The following is a 17,904-nucleotide window of genomic DNA, read 5'->3' on the forward strand; positions in this document are numbered from 1 at the left end:
TGCAAATAAAAAGAATTGGTAACTATCTAAGGGCCTGTTCTGTTCCGTTGAAATTCAATTCAATTCAGTTCAGTTCAGTTCAGTTCAGCTCTTAATTTATGTCTAATGATATTGCTAATGATATAAAGCCAAATTTCATTCTTTTAGGCTCTTATTACGACGACGACGACGACAACAACAACAATAATAATAATAATAATAATAATAATAATAATAATAATAATAATTGAAATAATAATAATAATAATAATAATAATAATCAATAAATAATAATAATAATAACAATAATAATAATCATCAATAAATAATAATAATAATAACAATAATAATAATAATAATAATACTAATAATAATAATCAATAAATAATAATAATAATCATCAATAATTAATAATAATAATAATAACAATAATAATATCGATACAATTCATTGTTCAAATGGTTCTATTTTTTTGATACATATTTCTAATGTTAATCTCATTGAGAAAATTAGAGTACTACACAACTTAAACTAATTTTCATAGTCAGTTAGTTCTTCGTCTTCTTCTTGTCCACCAAACTCCTCCATTACCTCGGCATTCCTCTGAACTGACTCCCATATCTGATTAGTTATTTCTTGTCGTACAATATCCATAGCTGGTGACTGCAGGAGGAAGGAGATAGGTTTTTAGGTTTTTTCTTTCTCTTTATTTGGGGTTAGAGCATCTTTAATTCTTTATTTGTAAGATTTGTTATTAATTAAAGGAAAAGAGAGTGGGTTAGGGTGTTGGGCCGTAGCAAATTTTAGCTTTTCTTGTTGGTTCTTTTTTTTTTTTTTTTTTATATATATATTATTTTTTTAAAAATTTGTTTAAATGGGTTAGATACATGTAAGTGTTTTGTGTTCTTTTGTCCTAATACTATTTTATTTTTAAATTAAATAGTATATGTGTTTAAAATGTTTAGAGGTTTCAAGTTTTTAATATATTTTCCATACATTTTATAATATATTTTCCATACATTTTATAATTATAATTATATAGTATATTTTTCGTAAATATTTTAATATGTACATTTGTATATACACATATGTATAGTAATAAATAATCAATAAATAATTAAAGATCACTAATCCGTAGTTAAAAATCACTAATTAATAAGTTCAGTTCAGTTCAGTTCAGCTCAGTTCAGTCAATCGGAACAGGCCCTAAGGTAATAAACAATAGGAGTGTTTAACGGTTCCAATCTTGTTTTGATTGTTGGTAACTATGGTTACTATCTTAGCTATATAAAACAAGATTTGGTCTCTCATTCTGTTTTTTTTTTACTATGTTATGCTCAAAATAAAAGATTAAATTATACAGGCCATTTTGCATGACTGTCTTAGTCATATTTTTGCCCATCTCTCTAAAGCCCTAATTTAATATGTACTTCGAATTTTTTGTAAATTGGATAATGTCTTTAAAATTATGAGGAAAATGGCGTAATGTAGCACATAACATATCCATAAACAATTGAAGACCTCAACTGTGTCAAATACATTTACTCCGAACTTATTTACAAGATAAGAAAATGTTAAACTATCAAGTCTTAATTGTAAATTTCACCACAAGCAAAACTGGTACAAGGAGCTATTTCTTCTTAGTCAGAAAATACATTTAAAAGGCCGAGGCAGGATCCGCAGTCCCAGAAGAGCCTTCCACCATACTCATTTGTCTTCTTAGCTTAACAATATGAGCTTGTACCTATTACAAGGTGTCATAATTTTTTTAAGAAAAATATACTATTAGTTGTTAATCAGAAGGTTTGAAGCATGATAAATACACCACAATGTATAGCTTCTTCAACATAAGTGGTTACATCATACAAGTTTGAGAAATTGAAGTTAGTTTCCAATGAGCGCTTACAGGTAATAACATAGTGAGCACATTATTTTATCTATGGATGAGCATAAAAAAATGCACATATGAACAAGAAATATAAATATGTTATGTACTGCAGTCAATAGAGAAACAAGAAACACAAACAAACATATACTACAAACAGATCAAGTGTCTAGAACCCAGTTGTAGTAATCTACTATGACTATGCAAAAGTGGTTTCATTGGTTATACTTTCGGAATCAAATCACCTCATGCAGTTGCATAAAGAATTTTTATGCATGTGTACCATGCTCTTAGTAATTCAGCATCATAGACAGTGTCTCTTTCCATAGTCTTAAGACAGCCTCCTTGCAGTTGCAAAAACAAGTTGGCATACAATTTAATGTCAGACATGTCCAAAGTAGCAGTTATGCGTGGGGACATGTTTTACATTGAATCACAATATATATGCAGTTGCAGAATTTCTATGCATGTGTATACCATGTTCTTGATAATTTAGCATCATAGACAATGCATTTTCCCATAGAGTCTGATCAAGGCAGCCTCTTCGCAATTGCGAAAACAAAATGTCAGACATATCCAACATAAAAGTTGTGCATTGGGACCTGTTTTACTTTGGTTCATAGTATATCATCATCATCATAGTAATAAATTAATAATTGACCAAGTAACTCAATGTCATCCATAATTACCAAGACAACCGAGTGACTTCTACAAGATACATCCTAATACTAGCACTCACTCAAGCAGGAATGCAGTTCTGTATGGGTAAATAGTTTATTATTTAACTTCTGGTGTAGGGCAAAGGGGTACATTATGTGCCTTAACCTCGGCCATAAAAAAATGTTGAATTTACCATCTTCATTTGGCTTACTAGAGGGAAAAGGCCAACCAAAGAGATATACAATGGAGAAAGATACTCAAGCCAGTGGCTGGTCTTATTGACTCAAAATCTTCAAGCACATAATACAATCATATACCATAATCAAAAATCCAAATCACAACTAATAATTCAGGACATGTGAAATTACAAATTCACAAATCCACTATCACAAATTCACAAGTGATGTGGTCATGCCTTACAATAGTACGAAGTACTAATTGCAATTCTTATACCACAAGTGACAAATTTATATCAGAAGTCAGGCTGTTCATAGCTTATACTTCTACACTAATATACAATGGCAATTATATAGACTAACATTCTATTGTTCAAACAGCTTGAATTCAATTGCATTAAATTTGTAATTAGTAAGTAGACAACTATGATACGAAGTAATTTCATACATATTTTTTTTTGAAAGTATGATACAAAGTAATGATCAAGAAGAATCCAAGATAAGATCTCAAATATAACAAATATAACAAACATTTCCTAAAGTACAAATATAAGATCTCAAAGTATTATAAACTATAGCCAACTAGCTAAAGTACCAAGAACTTTAAAATATGTGAAAGCACTTATAGCACCTTTGTGCTGATGCAAATCAAAAGGGAAGAAAACACCTCCCTCGGCTACCACTGTAAGTTCTATCCTTGCAGAAAATATGATAAACTATTGTTTCGACATTACCAGAACTTATTCCTAGCCATTCCAAGCTCGAAGACAAAAAACTGAGAAAGGTCGACTCAAAACCCAACCACAACAATATGATTCAGAGTTCACCTCTTACCATACAAGTGAGTGCATGGAGTTCAGTATAACAAGCAAAAAAGAAATATATTATATGGGTGCAAATCAAGTAATCACCACACACATCAGAACTGTAAATGTCTTAAACCAAGCACTAATTTAGAGTTTATCACAATGAACAATACCAATCCTACGATAAAATAAATTTAGAAACTACGATGATGCCAAACAGATTAACAGAGAAACCAGATGACTGCAATTACCTGTTGACGAGCTGCGGCAAGTTTGAGCAGTTCATCTGCCTCTGAAAAATTCATAAACCAATGGCCTAGAGGGTGATCTTTAGTGTTCCCTCTCCGATCACTGTTTTCTTCCGTCAGAGCTGATGCATCAATTAAAGAGCTAAGCAAGCTTACAAAAAGTCTTTCAATGAATATGAATATTAAAAAAAAAAAAATGAAAGCAGAATCACATCATACCAGAGGGTGGTAGCTCCAAACCTGCAGGAAGCCGAGGAACAACAACAGCAGGGTGATTCTGCACGCGAGCAAGAAAGAGCTCTGAAGGATCCGGAAAAACAACTTCATCATATGATTCCACAACAACAGGCTTCTTGGTAGACTGAGGACCACTCTGTTCTAGAGGATACAGTTTTAGATGGTGGAATCTGTTGAGAAGTTAAATACTTAATGAGATCCACCCTTGAGTAAGAGCACAAAGAAAACAGAGAGAATTTACTCACACGTCCAATTTCCTATCACATGCATCACTGTGGAAGTATAGTGAAATGGCAATCTCAAATTCACCCCAACCGCATTCAGACAATTCAAAAGGTGGAGAATCAACAACTCTGATAGGGTTATTGAAGCTCGGGTGGAGTTGAAAAACAACACGCTTAACTACAACACTCAGATCCTCATTTGTCGCCCCACGAACATAGACTGTCCATTTATGTGATTGAGACCTAAATTATTATTATTTTTTTTTTAACAAAATAAGTAAATAATTAAAAATTCACTTAGACAAGTTATCAAACACTAAGTAGGCAATAAGTGAAATCAAAATACACAAACTCACTCAGTTGCCTTCCGGCCAAGCCAAAACGCAATGGTTCCATAAACAATTGGCACGGAAATTTCAACATCCTTGACTCTTCGACTCGAATTCTTGACATAACCCATTGATTAAAAATTAGAACGGAGTAGAAATAAACATGACTGACTTCTCTAAAAAAAAAAACTATTTTTCAGTAAATCTTGAAAACAATTACTCTAACCTTTTTCTCTCTCTCTTCCAGAGAATTTTCAGCTTTATTGCCATCAGATTGATCAACCCCATCTTTTGGGGCAGAAGTTGGTACTTGAGTCATTGCAAATCGAAACTAAATTTATAGCCGAATTGCACGATGATCACAATGCCCGACACCTTCAAAAAGTAATAAAATCGATCAAAACTTAGCTTCACCATTATCAGTTACTACAAGATACCCAAAATAATGAAATACAGCACTCATTTCCTATGAAGTATTGTTACTATCTTCATTTTCGACAACCAAATTCAAGTTTAATACATGTCACTGGATATATAAATTGAGACATAAACTTACCCAAATTATTAATCAAGAAAAAACAGAAATTAAAATGGCGAAATTAAAAAAAAAAAAAAAAACGAAGTAATAAATTATCACTCACTTTAGCTTACTGATATGGTTTTCGCGCCACCAACAAGGGAGATTTGACCCTTCTGGATTGCTAAGATTGAAAGAAAATTCCTCACGAATTCCAAGCGACGAACCCTAATATCTTTCCGGGAAAAAAAAAAAAAAGGGTTTTACTCCGTTTTTTATTTTTACTCCCTCCAGTTATTTTTAATTTTTTTTTTTTTAAAAAAAAAATGCTCCTTCGTCCTCTTGAGTCCCCAGTATTTTATTTTATTTTATTTTATTTTATTTTTTTTTTAAGGAAAAATTAGAAATAATAATCTCAAGTTTTGGTAGAATAATCCCAACTTTGGATTATACTGGAATAATCCGAACTTTAGGGATTCTTCTTTTCCTTCAATCCCAAATACCGGTTACCGGTTGAATGGGTTAATTTTTTTTTTTTTTAAAAAAAACTGACACGTGTAACGAGTTAATTGGTTAAAAAATATAAAAACAAAAAAAATTAAAAACAAACAAAATTAAAAAAAAAAAAACAAAATCTTTCAAAAAAAAAAGGGAAATTCTAAGTTGTGCCCTCCTATTTCCTGGATTTCTCAATTGTACCCATGATTTTACAAACTTACAAATTGTACCCTCAACCTTTGACACCGTTAGAAGATATACCCCTGCCGTTAAGCTACTGTTAGGTAGTTAAGATAAATATGATTATGTTGTCATTTAAGGTGGTTTAATAACAGCGGGAAGCTTTCCCTCCTAAATTAGGAGGTTGTCTAGGGTATGCAGCAACACTCTATTTTCTATTTAATCACTCCTCCCTTCATTTCCCTTGACAATTAATCTCTCTTCCCTTTGCAAATCTGTAAAACATGTCTCACTCAAGGAATTCGTTCTCTTCCAATTCAGAATGCTCTCTTGAATTCATCAGCCCTAGGTGCTATTGCAATCCCAGCAAAGTGGCGAAGTTGAAGATCTCTACCACAAATCGCAACCCGAGAAAAGGTTTCTTCAAGTGTAACGACCGTGGGTATTTCAAGTGGTTGTTGGAAAGCGATGTTCGAGGAAGTAAGGTTGGAGATGAAGAATTAGAGCAGCTTCGAGTCCAGATATTAAGCATGAATGAAAAATTGAAGGAATTATCCTGTTACTTGAGGGTTGTACTAAAAATAGGTTTATTTATGTATGTGATGCTAGTTATTATCGTGCTTATGAAAAATGGTTAGAATTAGGAAGAAATAGTTAACTATGCAATTTGTGTTTGGAGGAAGTATATGCAGTGGAATTAGGTAGCATTTTGGTAAATGGTTGTAAGTTTATCATTGATTAATGCAATTATGATTGATTCCCCTTGCAAATTCCTATCTAATGGACATATATATATACCTGCTCATATATAACAATGATATAACTGGACATAGAATATATATATATATATATATATATATATATATATATATATATATATATATATATATATATATATATATATATATATATATATATATATATATATAATTAGAGTCAAAAAAATTACAATTCCAGTTGCAATTTTGTCAAAATACAAACTCTTTGCAAATGATTAAAGCATTACAAAGCATTTGTTCAGGTTTGTTCTTACCAAAATAAAGTTCAAACATCCACTTTTAGACCCAAAAAGTTATCAACTTTGAAAAACAGCTTGCTAAAGCATTGATAGCCTATTCATGATTTTCCTTGCTCTGGGACTTAAACTGCCAGAGGGATTAGGTTGGCTTGCTGATGCCCTAGTTTGGCTTGCTGATGATCCTGGCTGATTTGCTGATGGTTCTGGCTGACTTGCATAAGGTTGGTTGTACTGGTGTAGGGAATAATTTCAAGCCTTTAAAATCCCACTAGCTTGAACCCCAATGTGATCATACACTAAAGTACGGTGGCGTCCAAAAGGGAAGAAGATAGAGCAAAAGAGTCGCCAACAAGTTTTTTAGGAACTTGTAAACCGTTCACAAGGTGAAGGTTACACCCCTTAACGATCCAAGAGATCGTCAACTCCATAAGGTCTAGAACCAAATAAGGGTTCGGGGATGAAGGTACAAATCCAACCTAAAAGAGATTGAACCTGCCCTAATAATAGGCCTCTACTTTATTCTGATCGTATTCATGTGCGCTTTCTGATTAACATGCAATCAATAGGATTAACCCTAAACCTGTTTAATCTATGTTCGTTGAATATTAATGCACAAATAAACTATCATTGGCGATCACTTGAATTATAATCACAATTAACCCTAACAAGATTATTAATTATCTTATTAAGCATGATTACAAGTACAAATTCCCTTTAAACATGCATAAAAGGCGATCAAGCAATAAATATAAATAATCAAGCAACACAATAAATAATCAATATCATGAATAATAATTATAATAATAACAATAAAATAATCATAATCATGTTAAAGCATAATAAAAATAGCAAGATCCTAGGCATGATACTAACAAGATTAATAACAAACCCTAGCATGTCACTAAGCAATAAAAATCAAATCTTTAGCCCTAACATGATACTAGCAATCATAAATATTAGGAAAAGAATAAAAGGCATCATATCAATCATATTTAATATTAAAATTAACCTAGACATGATACTAGGAATATCATAACAACAATGTAAACATGAAATCTACATCATAATATCAATAAATCAATAAAGTACTTACTTTGATGCCTCGTACCTCTTTCTAATAACAAAATACACACGTTAGTAACTTCAAGGAAAATAATAAACAAACAACTAAATTAAATAATTGAAAGAGAGATTTGGGACCAAACACTCAGAAATTAAACCTTTCACGTCTAAGGCGAAGGCAACTTCGAATATGGCTAGGTGTTTCTAGATCTTGCGAATGCGGAATTTTGTATTAAAAAAGCAAAGTAAGAAAGAATTGAATGTCTAAGAGAGATGAATGATTCAACTGGTGAATGAATGAATGCAGATGATGATAATTGGTGATGATTGATGAATGAAAACGGAGTTTTAATACGATATTTATAGAGAAAATCAGCCAAAAAATATAAATTAACAAAACAGAGTCTGACGCTCAGGAAACAGAGCTGGCGCCAACCCTGGCTAGCTGGCGCCAGGCACCAGCCTTAGCGCCAGGCGCCAATGGCTAGCGCCAGGCGCCAGGCCTGGTTCCAGGCGCCAAGGCATGGGGTTGGACGCCAAGCTTTAATTTATTTTAACGTGTTTTCGAAAATCCGATAAGTTTACCGGACTGGAGGATAAAATAATATAATTTCTTCGAAAATGCTATTTGATTTTGATTGAAACTCTGAAAAGTCAACAAAGTCAACTTATCAATGCTAATTGAATTAGGAATGAAAAGAACCTTCTAGAAGAATCTAGAAGACTAAAACCATTCCTAATTGCATTAGGAATGATAAATCATATTAGGCCCTCCCCAAGATCATTGGGCCGTACATAAAGCTCAAACCGGGCCCAGTTTGGTAATTTGGCCATAATTTCCTCAATATTCATCGGAATTGGGCTTATAATATATCGTTGGAAAGGTCTTTGCAAGCCCCATCCAACTACACCACTATTGGACCCATATCATGGACCAACCAAACTGGATTGACTGTTTTCTTAAAATAATGTTTTCAAAAACAGAGAGAAGAGAAAAGAAATAAAAACTTTCCGCAACACTAGACTTTTCCACACTTTCGTTTCATTCGATTATGATTCGACGTGAAAGGTACTCATCACTGGGTTTGGTTTTGGGGAGACACAAATGGGTGTCTACAGAAGCCCCCACTTTGATTGAGTTTGGAGAAACGCAAGTTTCGAAAACAAAAGTCAAAGTATCGATAGGGACGGAGAATGATTCAGAACGTTCTGCGATCCTAAATCACTCTTGTAACGCCGATACCTGCAAAACTTGCATTAGTTAAACAGATAAAAGAGTTAAGAAACGCGTATCTTGCACCGTCGAGCACACGTCTCTGAAAGTTACCGATTTGCTGCCGCTTTACTGTTGTTTTGATGACCTCCTGCAAGCTAGAGAATGCCATCCCACTTGAAAACCACTACGCCCGTAACTGCTTCCAAATTAGAAGATTGCTTCACCTGAAACTATCCCCTCCGCAATGATAATATTCCACATCCTAGGGAATATCATCGAAGATTATTTCTCTTGAAATAATCCTCAGTCGCATTGACAATATTCCACATCCTAGGGAACATCATCGAAGATTATTTCTCTTGAAACAATCTCCTTCCGCATTATGATCATCTTCCATGCCTAAGGGAATATGATCGAAGACAACTTCGCCCGAAATTACCTCCAGTTGTTTGTGACAACTCTCCGCAAGCTAGGGAATGCTGTCGAAGATATCTTCTCTTGAAGTTATCTTCATTTGATGCGACAATTTCCCAAAGGAAACTACCGAAGATCCACGCATGTCGATCTTTAAAAGTTCGCCTAAACTTTGCTTCCGCTATGCCTGTACGTCGACGTTGCTGTTGCTTTGAACCTGTATGTCGGTGCTCTTTGCTCTTGAACCTATGTGTCGGTGCCTTTTTTGCTAATAAGCCAATGCTTAGGCGCTTTAAGCTAAGTGAGACGATCTCTTATCAGGTCGATCACTTTATGTAATCAAGCCGATTACTAAATCATGTCAAATTGCTTAGAGGGGCTAACTAGCGTACCAAGGAACCCAAAAATATGTTTCAGAAGGTTAGCACAACCTCATCAGGTGGCTAGATGCTTTGGCGTCGCTGAAAGACCATCAGCGCCAGCTATTAGGCGTTAGCGCCAGGCGCTGACGTTGGCGCCAGGCGCCAAGCCCAACTCGTGACGCCAATGCCTAGGGACTGGCGCCAGCATGGGAATCTCATTAAATTCCCATTTTCTCTTCATTTCGCTGCTCTTGTTCGTCGCGAAACTGCTCGAGGAAACCGAAAGCTTCAATTGCTCATTGCTTGCTCGTTTCTCAACCGAATTCGCTCAAATTTGTTGCAAATCAAAGCTCTTTTCATCTATTTTCCTGATCTATGTAAGTTTTCCTCAAACTCACATCAGTTTTTATGAATTCTTGACATGAATATTCACGAATTTCATGAAAATTCGAATTTTATGATGCTCAATTTGCTTTGTTTGTCAAGTTTTATGCCATGAAATTGCTTGATTATGTTTGTATATTGCCTTGGGTGTAATTTGAGACTTGTTTGACTCAATTTGGTGAAGAAATAAGCAATTTGCCATTGTTGGACCTCTTAAGGTCGTGAAGAACAATGTGACTCGTTCTTGACATTTTTGCTAGCAATTCTTGTCCAATTTGTCACAATAATCACTATAGTGTTGCAAGAAATTGTTTGTTTGCTTGAAAAATGTTGTTATGCTCAATTTGAATTTGTGCTCTGTTTTAGTACTACGTACTCTGTTTTTGCGAACATAGTATCATACGGCTAGGCGAACCTTAGATACTATAGAACCTTAATTTATTATGATTCTGCACAATGTAGCATGGCTAGACAACGAGGCTCGGGTTCACGATCCCGAAACACTAGACGGGAGCATGAGCCCGTAGAGGACGACGCCACGCCGTCCACTTCGCTTGGTCGACTTCCGGAGTGGGACGAGAGGACTCTGTTCTTCGCCCCTGTCCACCACATCTCCGAGAGGGTGAGACAGGGTACTGAGCCCGGGAGGACACGGCATCACGACTCTGGCTGTGACGGCTTAGGCGATTTGTACAGGATGCACATCGCTAGGGACCTTGAGACGAGGCTCCTATGGGAGTCTTGCGGGCTAGCTACTCTGTTTCAGACCTCCGAGGCTATGGTCGCCTCCAGCTGGGGTCATCACGTAGTGCGCGCTTTGGTGGAGTTCTTCTGGGACACCACTAACACCTTTCATTTTCCTTGGGGCGAGATGATGGTCACCCCTACGGACTTCAGTCTCATCACAGGACTGGAGTTCACTTCTGTGCCACTGCCGTTTGACGGTGGGATCGACGTCTTTTCTTCAGAGGTCGAGGAGTTGTTGGGGCCGATCGCTATTCGGGCCCGAGCTGAGGTCGAGACGACTTAGTTCAGTGCTAGAGGGATTCGCCGTTCGACGCTGGCAGCGACTCTTGATGACGATGCGACCACCCGAGAGCAGCGGGTGCGCATCTTTGTGTTGATGTTGTTGTCAGGGACATTCTCTCCCGACAAGGGTAGTAGGGCATTGCTTTACTACCTCCCTGCTGTCCGTGATCTTCAGCGGATCGGGACTTATGACTGGGCCAGCTTGGCCTATGCTGACTTTGTTCGTGCACTGAGGGACTCGTGTCGTCACCGGTCCTTTAGGACGAACGTCGCTTTGTCTGCTTTTTGGAAGGTCGTAGAGGTAAACATTATTCCCTATAAAGTTTTAGCCCTACATATTAGTTAGCATTTATTCATACTTTTAATTCCTTGTAGATCTGATTCTACGAGTACTTTCCTTTCGTTGCGCCGGCGAGACCATTGCCAAAGGGATTTCCGGTGAGCGCCTCTTGGGGCGGCCACCATGTGGACATGCCTACTGCACGTGTTCGGATCTGGATCATCTCGGTACGACTTTTATCGTTTGTCTTGCTTTTCCGCGGTGCCTTAGATATATTCCTGCCTGATTGATGCTTTTTATAGGGACTTGAGGTGGTATACCGACCGTGGGGCGGTTGGATAGTCCCTGGATTAGCCGCACAGTACTCTGCTGAGCGTCGCTACTTTCTGGGGACCTATGGAGCGGTCGCGTACTTAGGAGAGAGGGTCGCTAGACAACACTCTTCTGATGTTTTCGTCGTTCCTGCCGCTCCACCACGTCATATGTTCGACGAGGCGCGGTTGTCGAGCATGTCTGAGGGAGCTGGTACCCCTTGGCGGTCCCATGCGATCCTCGGGCGGTGTTATGCTGAGGAGCTACTACCTTTGTTAGCTCCAGCCCATGTACCGGCTGAGGATGTGAGGGTAAGATTCTTTAGCTTTTTATTTTTCGCTAAGTAGCCCCCAAGTAATACTTTACTGATTTTTTCCGTTTTATCAGGACGGTGCTGCTAAGTTCGTGCCACCCCGTATATCCATCCACTACCAGGGGATGTAGAGCGGTCGATTCCTCGCCACCAGACTAGAGTAAGCCTAGTTTTTTTTTCAGAATTTTGTGTTCATATATCATGCATTTTTTACTGACTTATTATTCTGACAGTTTTCACGCGAGGTGGTTTCGGCTATGGCACGATGCATAGATGCCTTCCGGAGCCAGCTTGTCCGGATGAGAAATGCGGCCACCTGTCGTCGGGATGACGTTGTCCGAGAGGTAACCTTTCTTTACTTATTATTTTTGCATTACTGCTTCAATTTTACCTTGTTTCTGATTTAATTCTTTTTGCAGGGCCAGCCTATCGCTTCTCACACCCGCACGAGACCTGAGGGGCGGAGAGATCCGGCGCGGTCTAGCTCGAGACGTCGTCGCACTTCGTCAGGGGGTAAAGGCGGTCGCTCTGAGGCTGCTCGAGCCGACGTTGCTGAGGGCTCGGGATCTTCTTCTGAGGGTGCTCCTGCTGCACCGGTAGGAGAGGCTACCTCGACTTTCAGAGGTGGCGGGATGTACGAGGTTGGCTCGTCATCGCAGCAGCCTCCGCGGTCTCAGCCTCAGGTTGATCTTGGCTGGAGTGGTCCTATCTTGAGTCTCCCTCCTCCCACGGAGACTGGAGCCGGCGCTGCAGCTAGAGCCGGTGGAGAGGTGACTCCTCGTACGGTGCAATTTTATGACATGATGGGCCTACGCCCTCCGGCGCCGTAGTTCGTTCCTGTGTATATTTTATTTTGACTTTTTTTATAGAACTTTGTCTTTGACTCATCATTTAGAGACACATTTTGTATTTTTATGTTATCATAAATTTATGATTATGTGTATGTTAGTGTGTGCAGAAGAAGTGTGACAACAATTTTGCGCAAAAATTCCGTCATTTTTATTATTGATGGAGGATATTATCCGACTCTCTCCCCCAAAAAGAAAGAATAAAAAGGAAAAAATTAAATAGAATGTCGGGTGTTTGGAATTTAGAATAAAGTCCAAAGAGAATAATATAAATTAAAAATAAGAGCTATATTTAATTAATTAAGAAAAGGATAAAAAAAAGATGTTTATGAGAATTAAACGGAGCCATAAAGTCATTAACCGACTCGAGTTTAATATTAAAAATGCAAGCTGAGCACGCGTGACTGTCTTGGTGACTTGGCGCCCCATGGTGCCAGCTGGCGCCAGGCGCTAAGCTTAGCGTGTGGCGCCAAGCTCTGGCGGTTGGCGCCAAGCTCGGGGGTTTGATGCCAATTGACGCTGACTCCGTGTTTTATTCTGATTAAAACTCTTCGCAATTTGTGCATAAATAGCCCCTTGCCCAGCCGATTCTTCTCATAATTCCAGCGAATAAATTTATTCTCTTCTTTAGAAAAAATAATAATTATGTCTTTAGCCACTAAAACCTTCACCCAATACACTCATGAATGGTGTCGATCTCTTAATGCTAGAGACAGAAAAGAATTAGATTTATTTCACTTGGGGGGAATTTATGGCATCAAAGGGGTAGATCTAGACCTAGACTTCATACATACCGCTTTAGAATTTTGGAATGTTGATACGCATTGTTTCAGAATAGGGTATGATGAGATTAGCCCTTTGCCAGAGGAATTTGGTGTTATCTTAGGCTTCCCTGCAATAGACCTCGTAGTAATCCCTAGAGTAGACGCATACTACTATAAGGATTTTGAGCGTTTCTTTAATTTGAAGGAAAGAGATTTATCAAAAATAGTGGATGGCAACATAGTTAATTTGAAAGAATTCGCACGCTATTATTTTGATAAACCTCTTTCTGAATCTTTACATATATATAGAAGAAGGGCGTTCTTATTTTGCATGCTCAATCAATTTTTTCTTAGTAGTGGTAAAAATAATGAGGGTCAATCAATTATCACCACTGTACTAGAACAGATTGAATCAGGGAGGAATCTAATGCCATTAATAGTTGGAGAGACTATGATTAGTCTAGATGACTTGAAAAGGGACCCAAAAGCGCCTCTTCGCGGTTCTCCAATTTTATTATAGGTAGAAAAATGATATTTTTAATTACAGAAATAAAAAAATATATTTTTGTATTGTAATAATAATTTATTTGCATTGCAATTTTTTTACAGATGTGGCTAATGGAGAGGCTAGGATTAATTAGCCCTCCGGATGACATTGAAAAATATACTCCCAATTGCTTCGTGAGAAGGAAGAAGCGCATCCCTAAAATTGGGCGTCATGGGTGGAGAGAAGTATTTGAATCACTTAATTTTGCCATCAAGTGGGTCATCCCATGGTGGAAAATAGAAAGGATGGTTGGTGTTAACAAGCAACCTTTCTGCCGTCTTCCAAGCTTGTCTCGTGTAACCTATTATTATCCCTGCAGGGTGAAAAGACAATACGGCTTGCTTCAGAATATTCCTTCCGGGGATCTTCGTCCTCACTATGAGTACCCTGTATCTCAAGAAATAGATAGATTCGATGCTTATTGGAGCGCTAGACCTTTATGGGAAGTGATTACCCAAAAGGTTCCTCCTTCTTTGCCTAATGATGTAAAGAAATGGTTGCTGAAGAAATCTTCCATTGATCAGGGTAGAACCGATGTGAAGAATCGTCTAGGTGACAGGGTGACTCCTGCCAAAGAACGCTTAGGTGCAAGAATTGAATTCAAAACACCTACAATGCCTAGGAAGAAAAAAACTACCAAAGACAAAGGAAAAAGGAAAGCTAACACCACAGACAAAAAAGTTTGGGTGGAGAAGAAGCATGGAGTGATAGCTGAGGGGGAGACCATCTACTCCAAAATTGAATGTAGGTCCTCTAAAGGATGCCTACTAGCTAAAGTAATGGATGAAGAGGAGGAAGCAGAAAAGAATTGGAAAAGAGCTAGAAAGGAAAAGAAAGATTAAAAACATTGCTTAGCTTTAGATTTATTAGACTTAGATGGTTATTTTTATTTATTTCAGCCTTATTTAAATTCCATCAATAATGTAATTTTATTTTATTAATGAAATTTTAGCTTTCAATTAAATTGTTTACTTTAAATTTATTTTATTAAAGCAATGAAATTCGAAAAAATTAATTTTCCAGAAATTCTTCGAGTACGGAAGTCGAAAATTTTCCGAAAAACACCGAAATTCATTGTCTTGTATTGGTGTCGAGTCCTCTATTGGAAAATCTGCTAGAAAGTCTGACACCACGGATCCTTTAATAGCTTTTTGAGGCATAAATCGTACATCAAAATGGGCTAGATTGACTATCCATCTTGAAATACGTCCATTTAGTGTAGATTTCTCGAACAGATACTTGAGTGGATCTAATCGGGAGACTACGAAAACGGTATGCACCAACATGTAATGTCTTAATTTAGTTGTGGCCCACACCAAGGCGAGACACAATTTCTCGAGCGGTGTATAGCGTGTTTCGTATTCGAGCATCTTTTTACTTAGGTAATAAATTGCGTTCTCTTTGCCTTCTACCTCTTGTGCTAGCATTGCTCCCATTGTCTCTTTGGTAACCGTCAAATATAACCTAAGAGGTATTCCGGGGAGCGCTGGTGCTAATACGGGAGGATTTGCGAGATAGGCTTTGATCTTTTCAAAGGCTTTTTGACACTCGTCATCCCATATTACCGGTACATTCTTTTTGAGCTTCTTGAAGATTGGTTCACATATCGTTGTCAGTTTTGATATGAACCTACTTATGTATTGCAACCGGCCAATAAATCCTCGAATATGTTTCTCAGTCTTGGGCGGTGGCATTGACATGATAGCTTTAATCTTGGTTAGATCTACCTCTATTCCTCTAGAGCTTATGACGTATCCCAAGAGCTTGCCTGAGGTGACTCCAAAAGCACATTTTGATGGATTCAACCTCATGTTATATTTTCTTAGCCTTTCGAAAAATTTCCTTAAGGCTACTTGATGGCCTGGACGGTCCTTTGATTTCACAATCATGTCGTCGACATATACCTCGACTTCTTTGTGCATCATGTCATGAAGTAAGGCAGTTGCTGCACGTTGGTAAGTAGCACCCGCGTTTTTCAACCCAAATGGCATTAACGTGTAGCAGTAAGTGCCCCATGGTGTTATAAAGGTTGTTTTCTCCATGTCTTCTTCTGCCATGAGAATCTGATTGTACCCTGCGTATCCATCCATGAATGAGAGAAGCGCGTGATTTGCCGTGTTGTCTACCAGAATATCGATGTGTGGCAAAGGGAAGTCGTCCTTTGGACTTGCCTTATTTATATCTCGATAGTCGACACACATCCTTACCCTTCCGTATTTCTTTGGAACTGGGACGACGTTGGCGACCCATTCCGGGTATTTGGATACCTTGATGAAACCTGCAGTTATTTGTTTTTGAACTTCTTCTTTTATTTTAAGTGCTACGTCGGGTTTCATTCTACGCAAATTTTGTTTTACGGGTTTCATTCCTGGAATTAGTGGTATAGTATGTTGAGCTATTTCTCTATTAATGCCTGGCATATCTTCATATGACCAAGCAAATACATCGATAAATTCTTTAAGTAAGTTAATTAAATCGGTTCTTTCTTGTTTATTCAATGTTAGTCCGATTTTAACTTCTCTTTTATGAGTTGAATCATTTGAAATGTCAACTGTCTCAGTTTCTTCAATTACCGGTGTTTTCTTTTCGAGTGTTTCCATTGCTTTAATAATTTCTTTGTCTTTTTCATCGTTAGCTAAGCAATGATCGTCATCTTGGGTTAGGGAAGAACACAAGAAGTAAGGAGAATGAGAAATATTATTATACTCTGAGATCATTACATCAAAGAGTGATATGTCCTCAGGGACTGGATCACTAACTATCCTAGGAGAAGAAATAGGAGGGAGAGGTGTTACTACTAAAGACTTAGAAGACTCTAAAGGGGAAGACTCTGACTCAGACTCTGACGACTCTTCGAACATCGGTCCTTGCCCTGTCGTGATTGATATCTTCCTTCCGCTTGGAGTAGTCACTTTGATAGTCTTGCGCCACCCTTGTAGTGATCCTTCGGCTGGAGTAATTAGCTTCGAGGGGTCGAAGCTTTCACTTTGTAGGACCGTTTGAATGAGCGAGGAGTTATCTTCTTCGTAAGTTGGCTCATTCTTTTCTCGCCCAAACAGTAATCCCATGATGTTAAAGTCAAAGCATGGGGGTGCTTTCTCCTTGTGGACGGGAGTTGGGATTTCATCAGTGAAGTAGCAATCCAAGAAAATCTCGAATCCTGGTTGTCGTATGTCGTTTACAACTAATGGCTCGGGAAATTCATGGCATGGATAGTCCTCTCCTTCTTTTATGAATTGACCATTGAGCGTAAGAGGGTACTGATCCATTGGAATTGCCTTCTTTTGAATGCGAGCGTCCCTACGCGCCTTCAACTTTTCCTGGGCTCGTTTGAGATCTTTTCGAGTCGGTTCGAAACCAAGTCCGAAAGTATCTAGCTTAGGAAGGCCAGGTGACTCCAGCGATTTTGTTATCCCTTTCTTCTTTCCTAGGGTCATCCCAGGGAAGTGTCCTTGTTTCTTCAGCATGGTGTTGACAATCATGTTGGAATGGGGGTCATGGAAAAGAGATGTCCTTTCATCCTCCTGGATTAAGGAGACTTCTTCGTTAAAGCCCCATAGGTCTTCATCATCCTCGTCGTGCTCCACATTGATGATTGGATTCTCTATGGATTTAA

General features: G+C 37.8%; 1 protein-coding gene across 3 annotated transcripts; it reads right to left on the bottom strand.

Moving 5' to 3' along the window:
* Nucleotides 1-1,457: 1,457 nt before the first annotated feature.
* LOC145581875 (transcription initiation factor TFIID subunit 14b-like) lies at nucleotides 1,458-5,334 on the bottom strand. Of its 3 annotated transcripts, none has more exons than XM_081638924.1 (7): nucleotides 5,196-5,334; nucleotides 4,771-4,919; nucleotides 4,572-4,660; nucleotides 4,237-4,435; nucleotides 3,974-4,161; nucleotides 3,758-3,876; nucleotides 1,458-1,723 (listed from the first exon to the last, which is right to left on the bottom strand). In XM_081638924.1, exons 2-7 carry the CDS (start codon nucleotides 4,830-4,832, stop codon nucleotides 1,637-1,639), a joined length of 744 nt encoding a protein of 247 aa, XP_081495050.1. In that variant the 5' UTR covers nucleotides 4,833-4,919; nucleotides 5,196-5,334; the 3' UTR covers nucleotides 1,458-1,636. The 3 variants fall into 3 exon arrangements, with proteins under 3 accessions (XP_081495050.1, XP_081495044.1, XP_081495036.1); XM_081638918.1 differs by having other exon boundaries at nucleotides 3,995-4,161; nucleotides 4,237-4,458; XM_081638910.1 differs by having other exon boundaries at nucleotides 4,237-4,458.
* Between the last annotated feature and the right edge of the window lie 12,570 nt (nucleotides 5,335-17,904).

Source organism: Chenopodium album, chromosome 2 (assembly GCF_948465745.1).
Source record: "Chenopodium album chromosome 2, dcCheAlbu1.1, whole genome shotgun sequence".
Lineage (NCBI taxonomy): Eukaryota > Viridiplantae > Streptophyta > Magnoliopsida > Caryophyllales > Amaranthaceae > Chenopodium > Chenopodium album.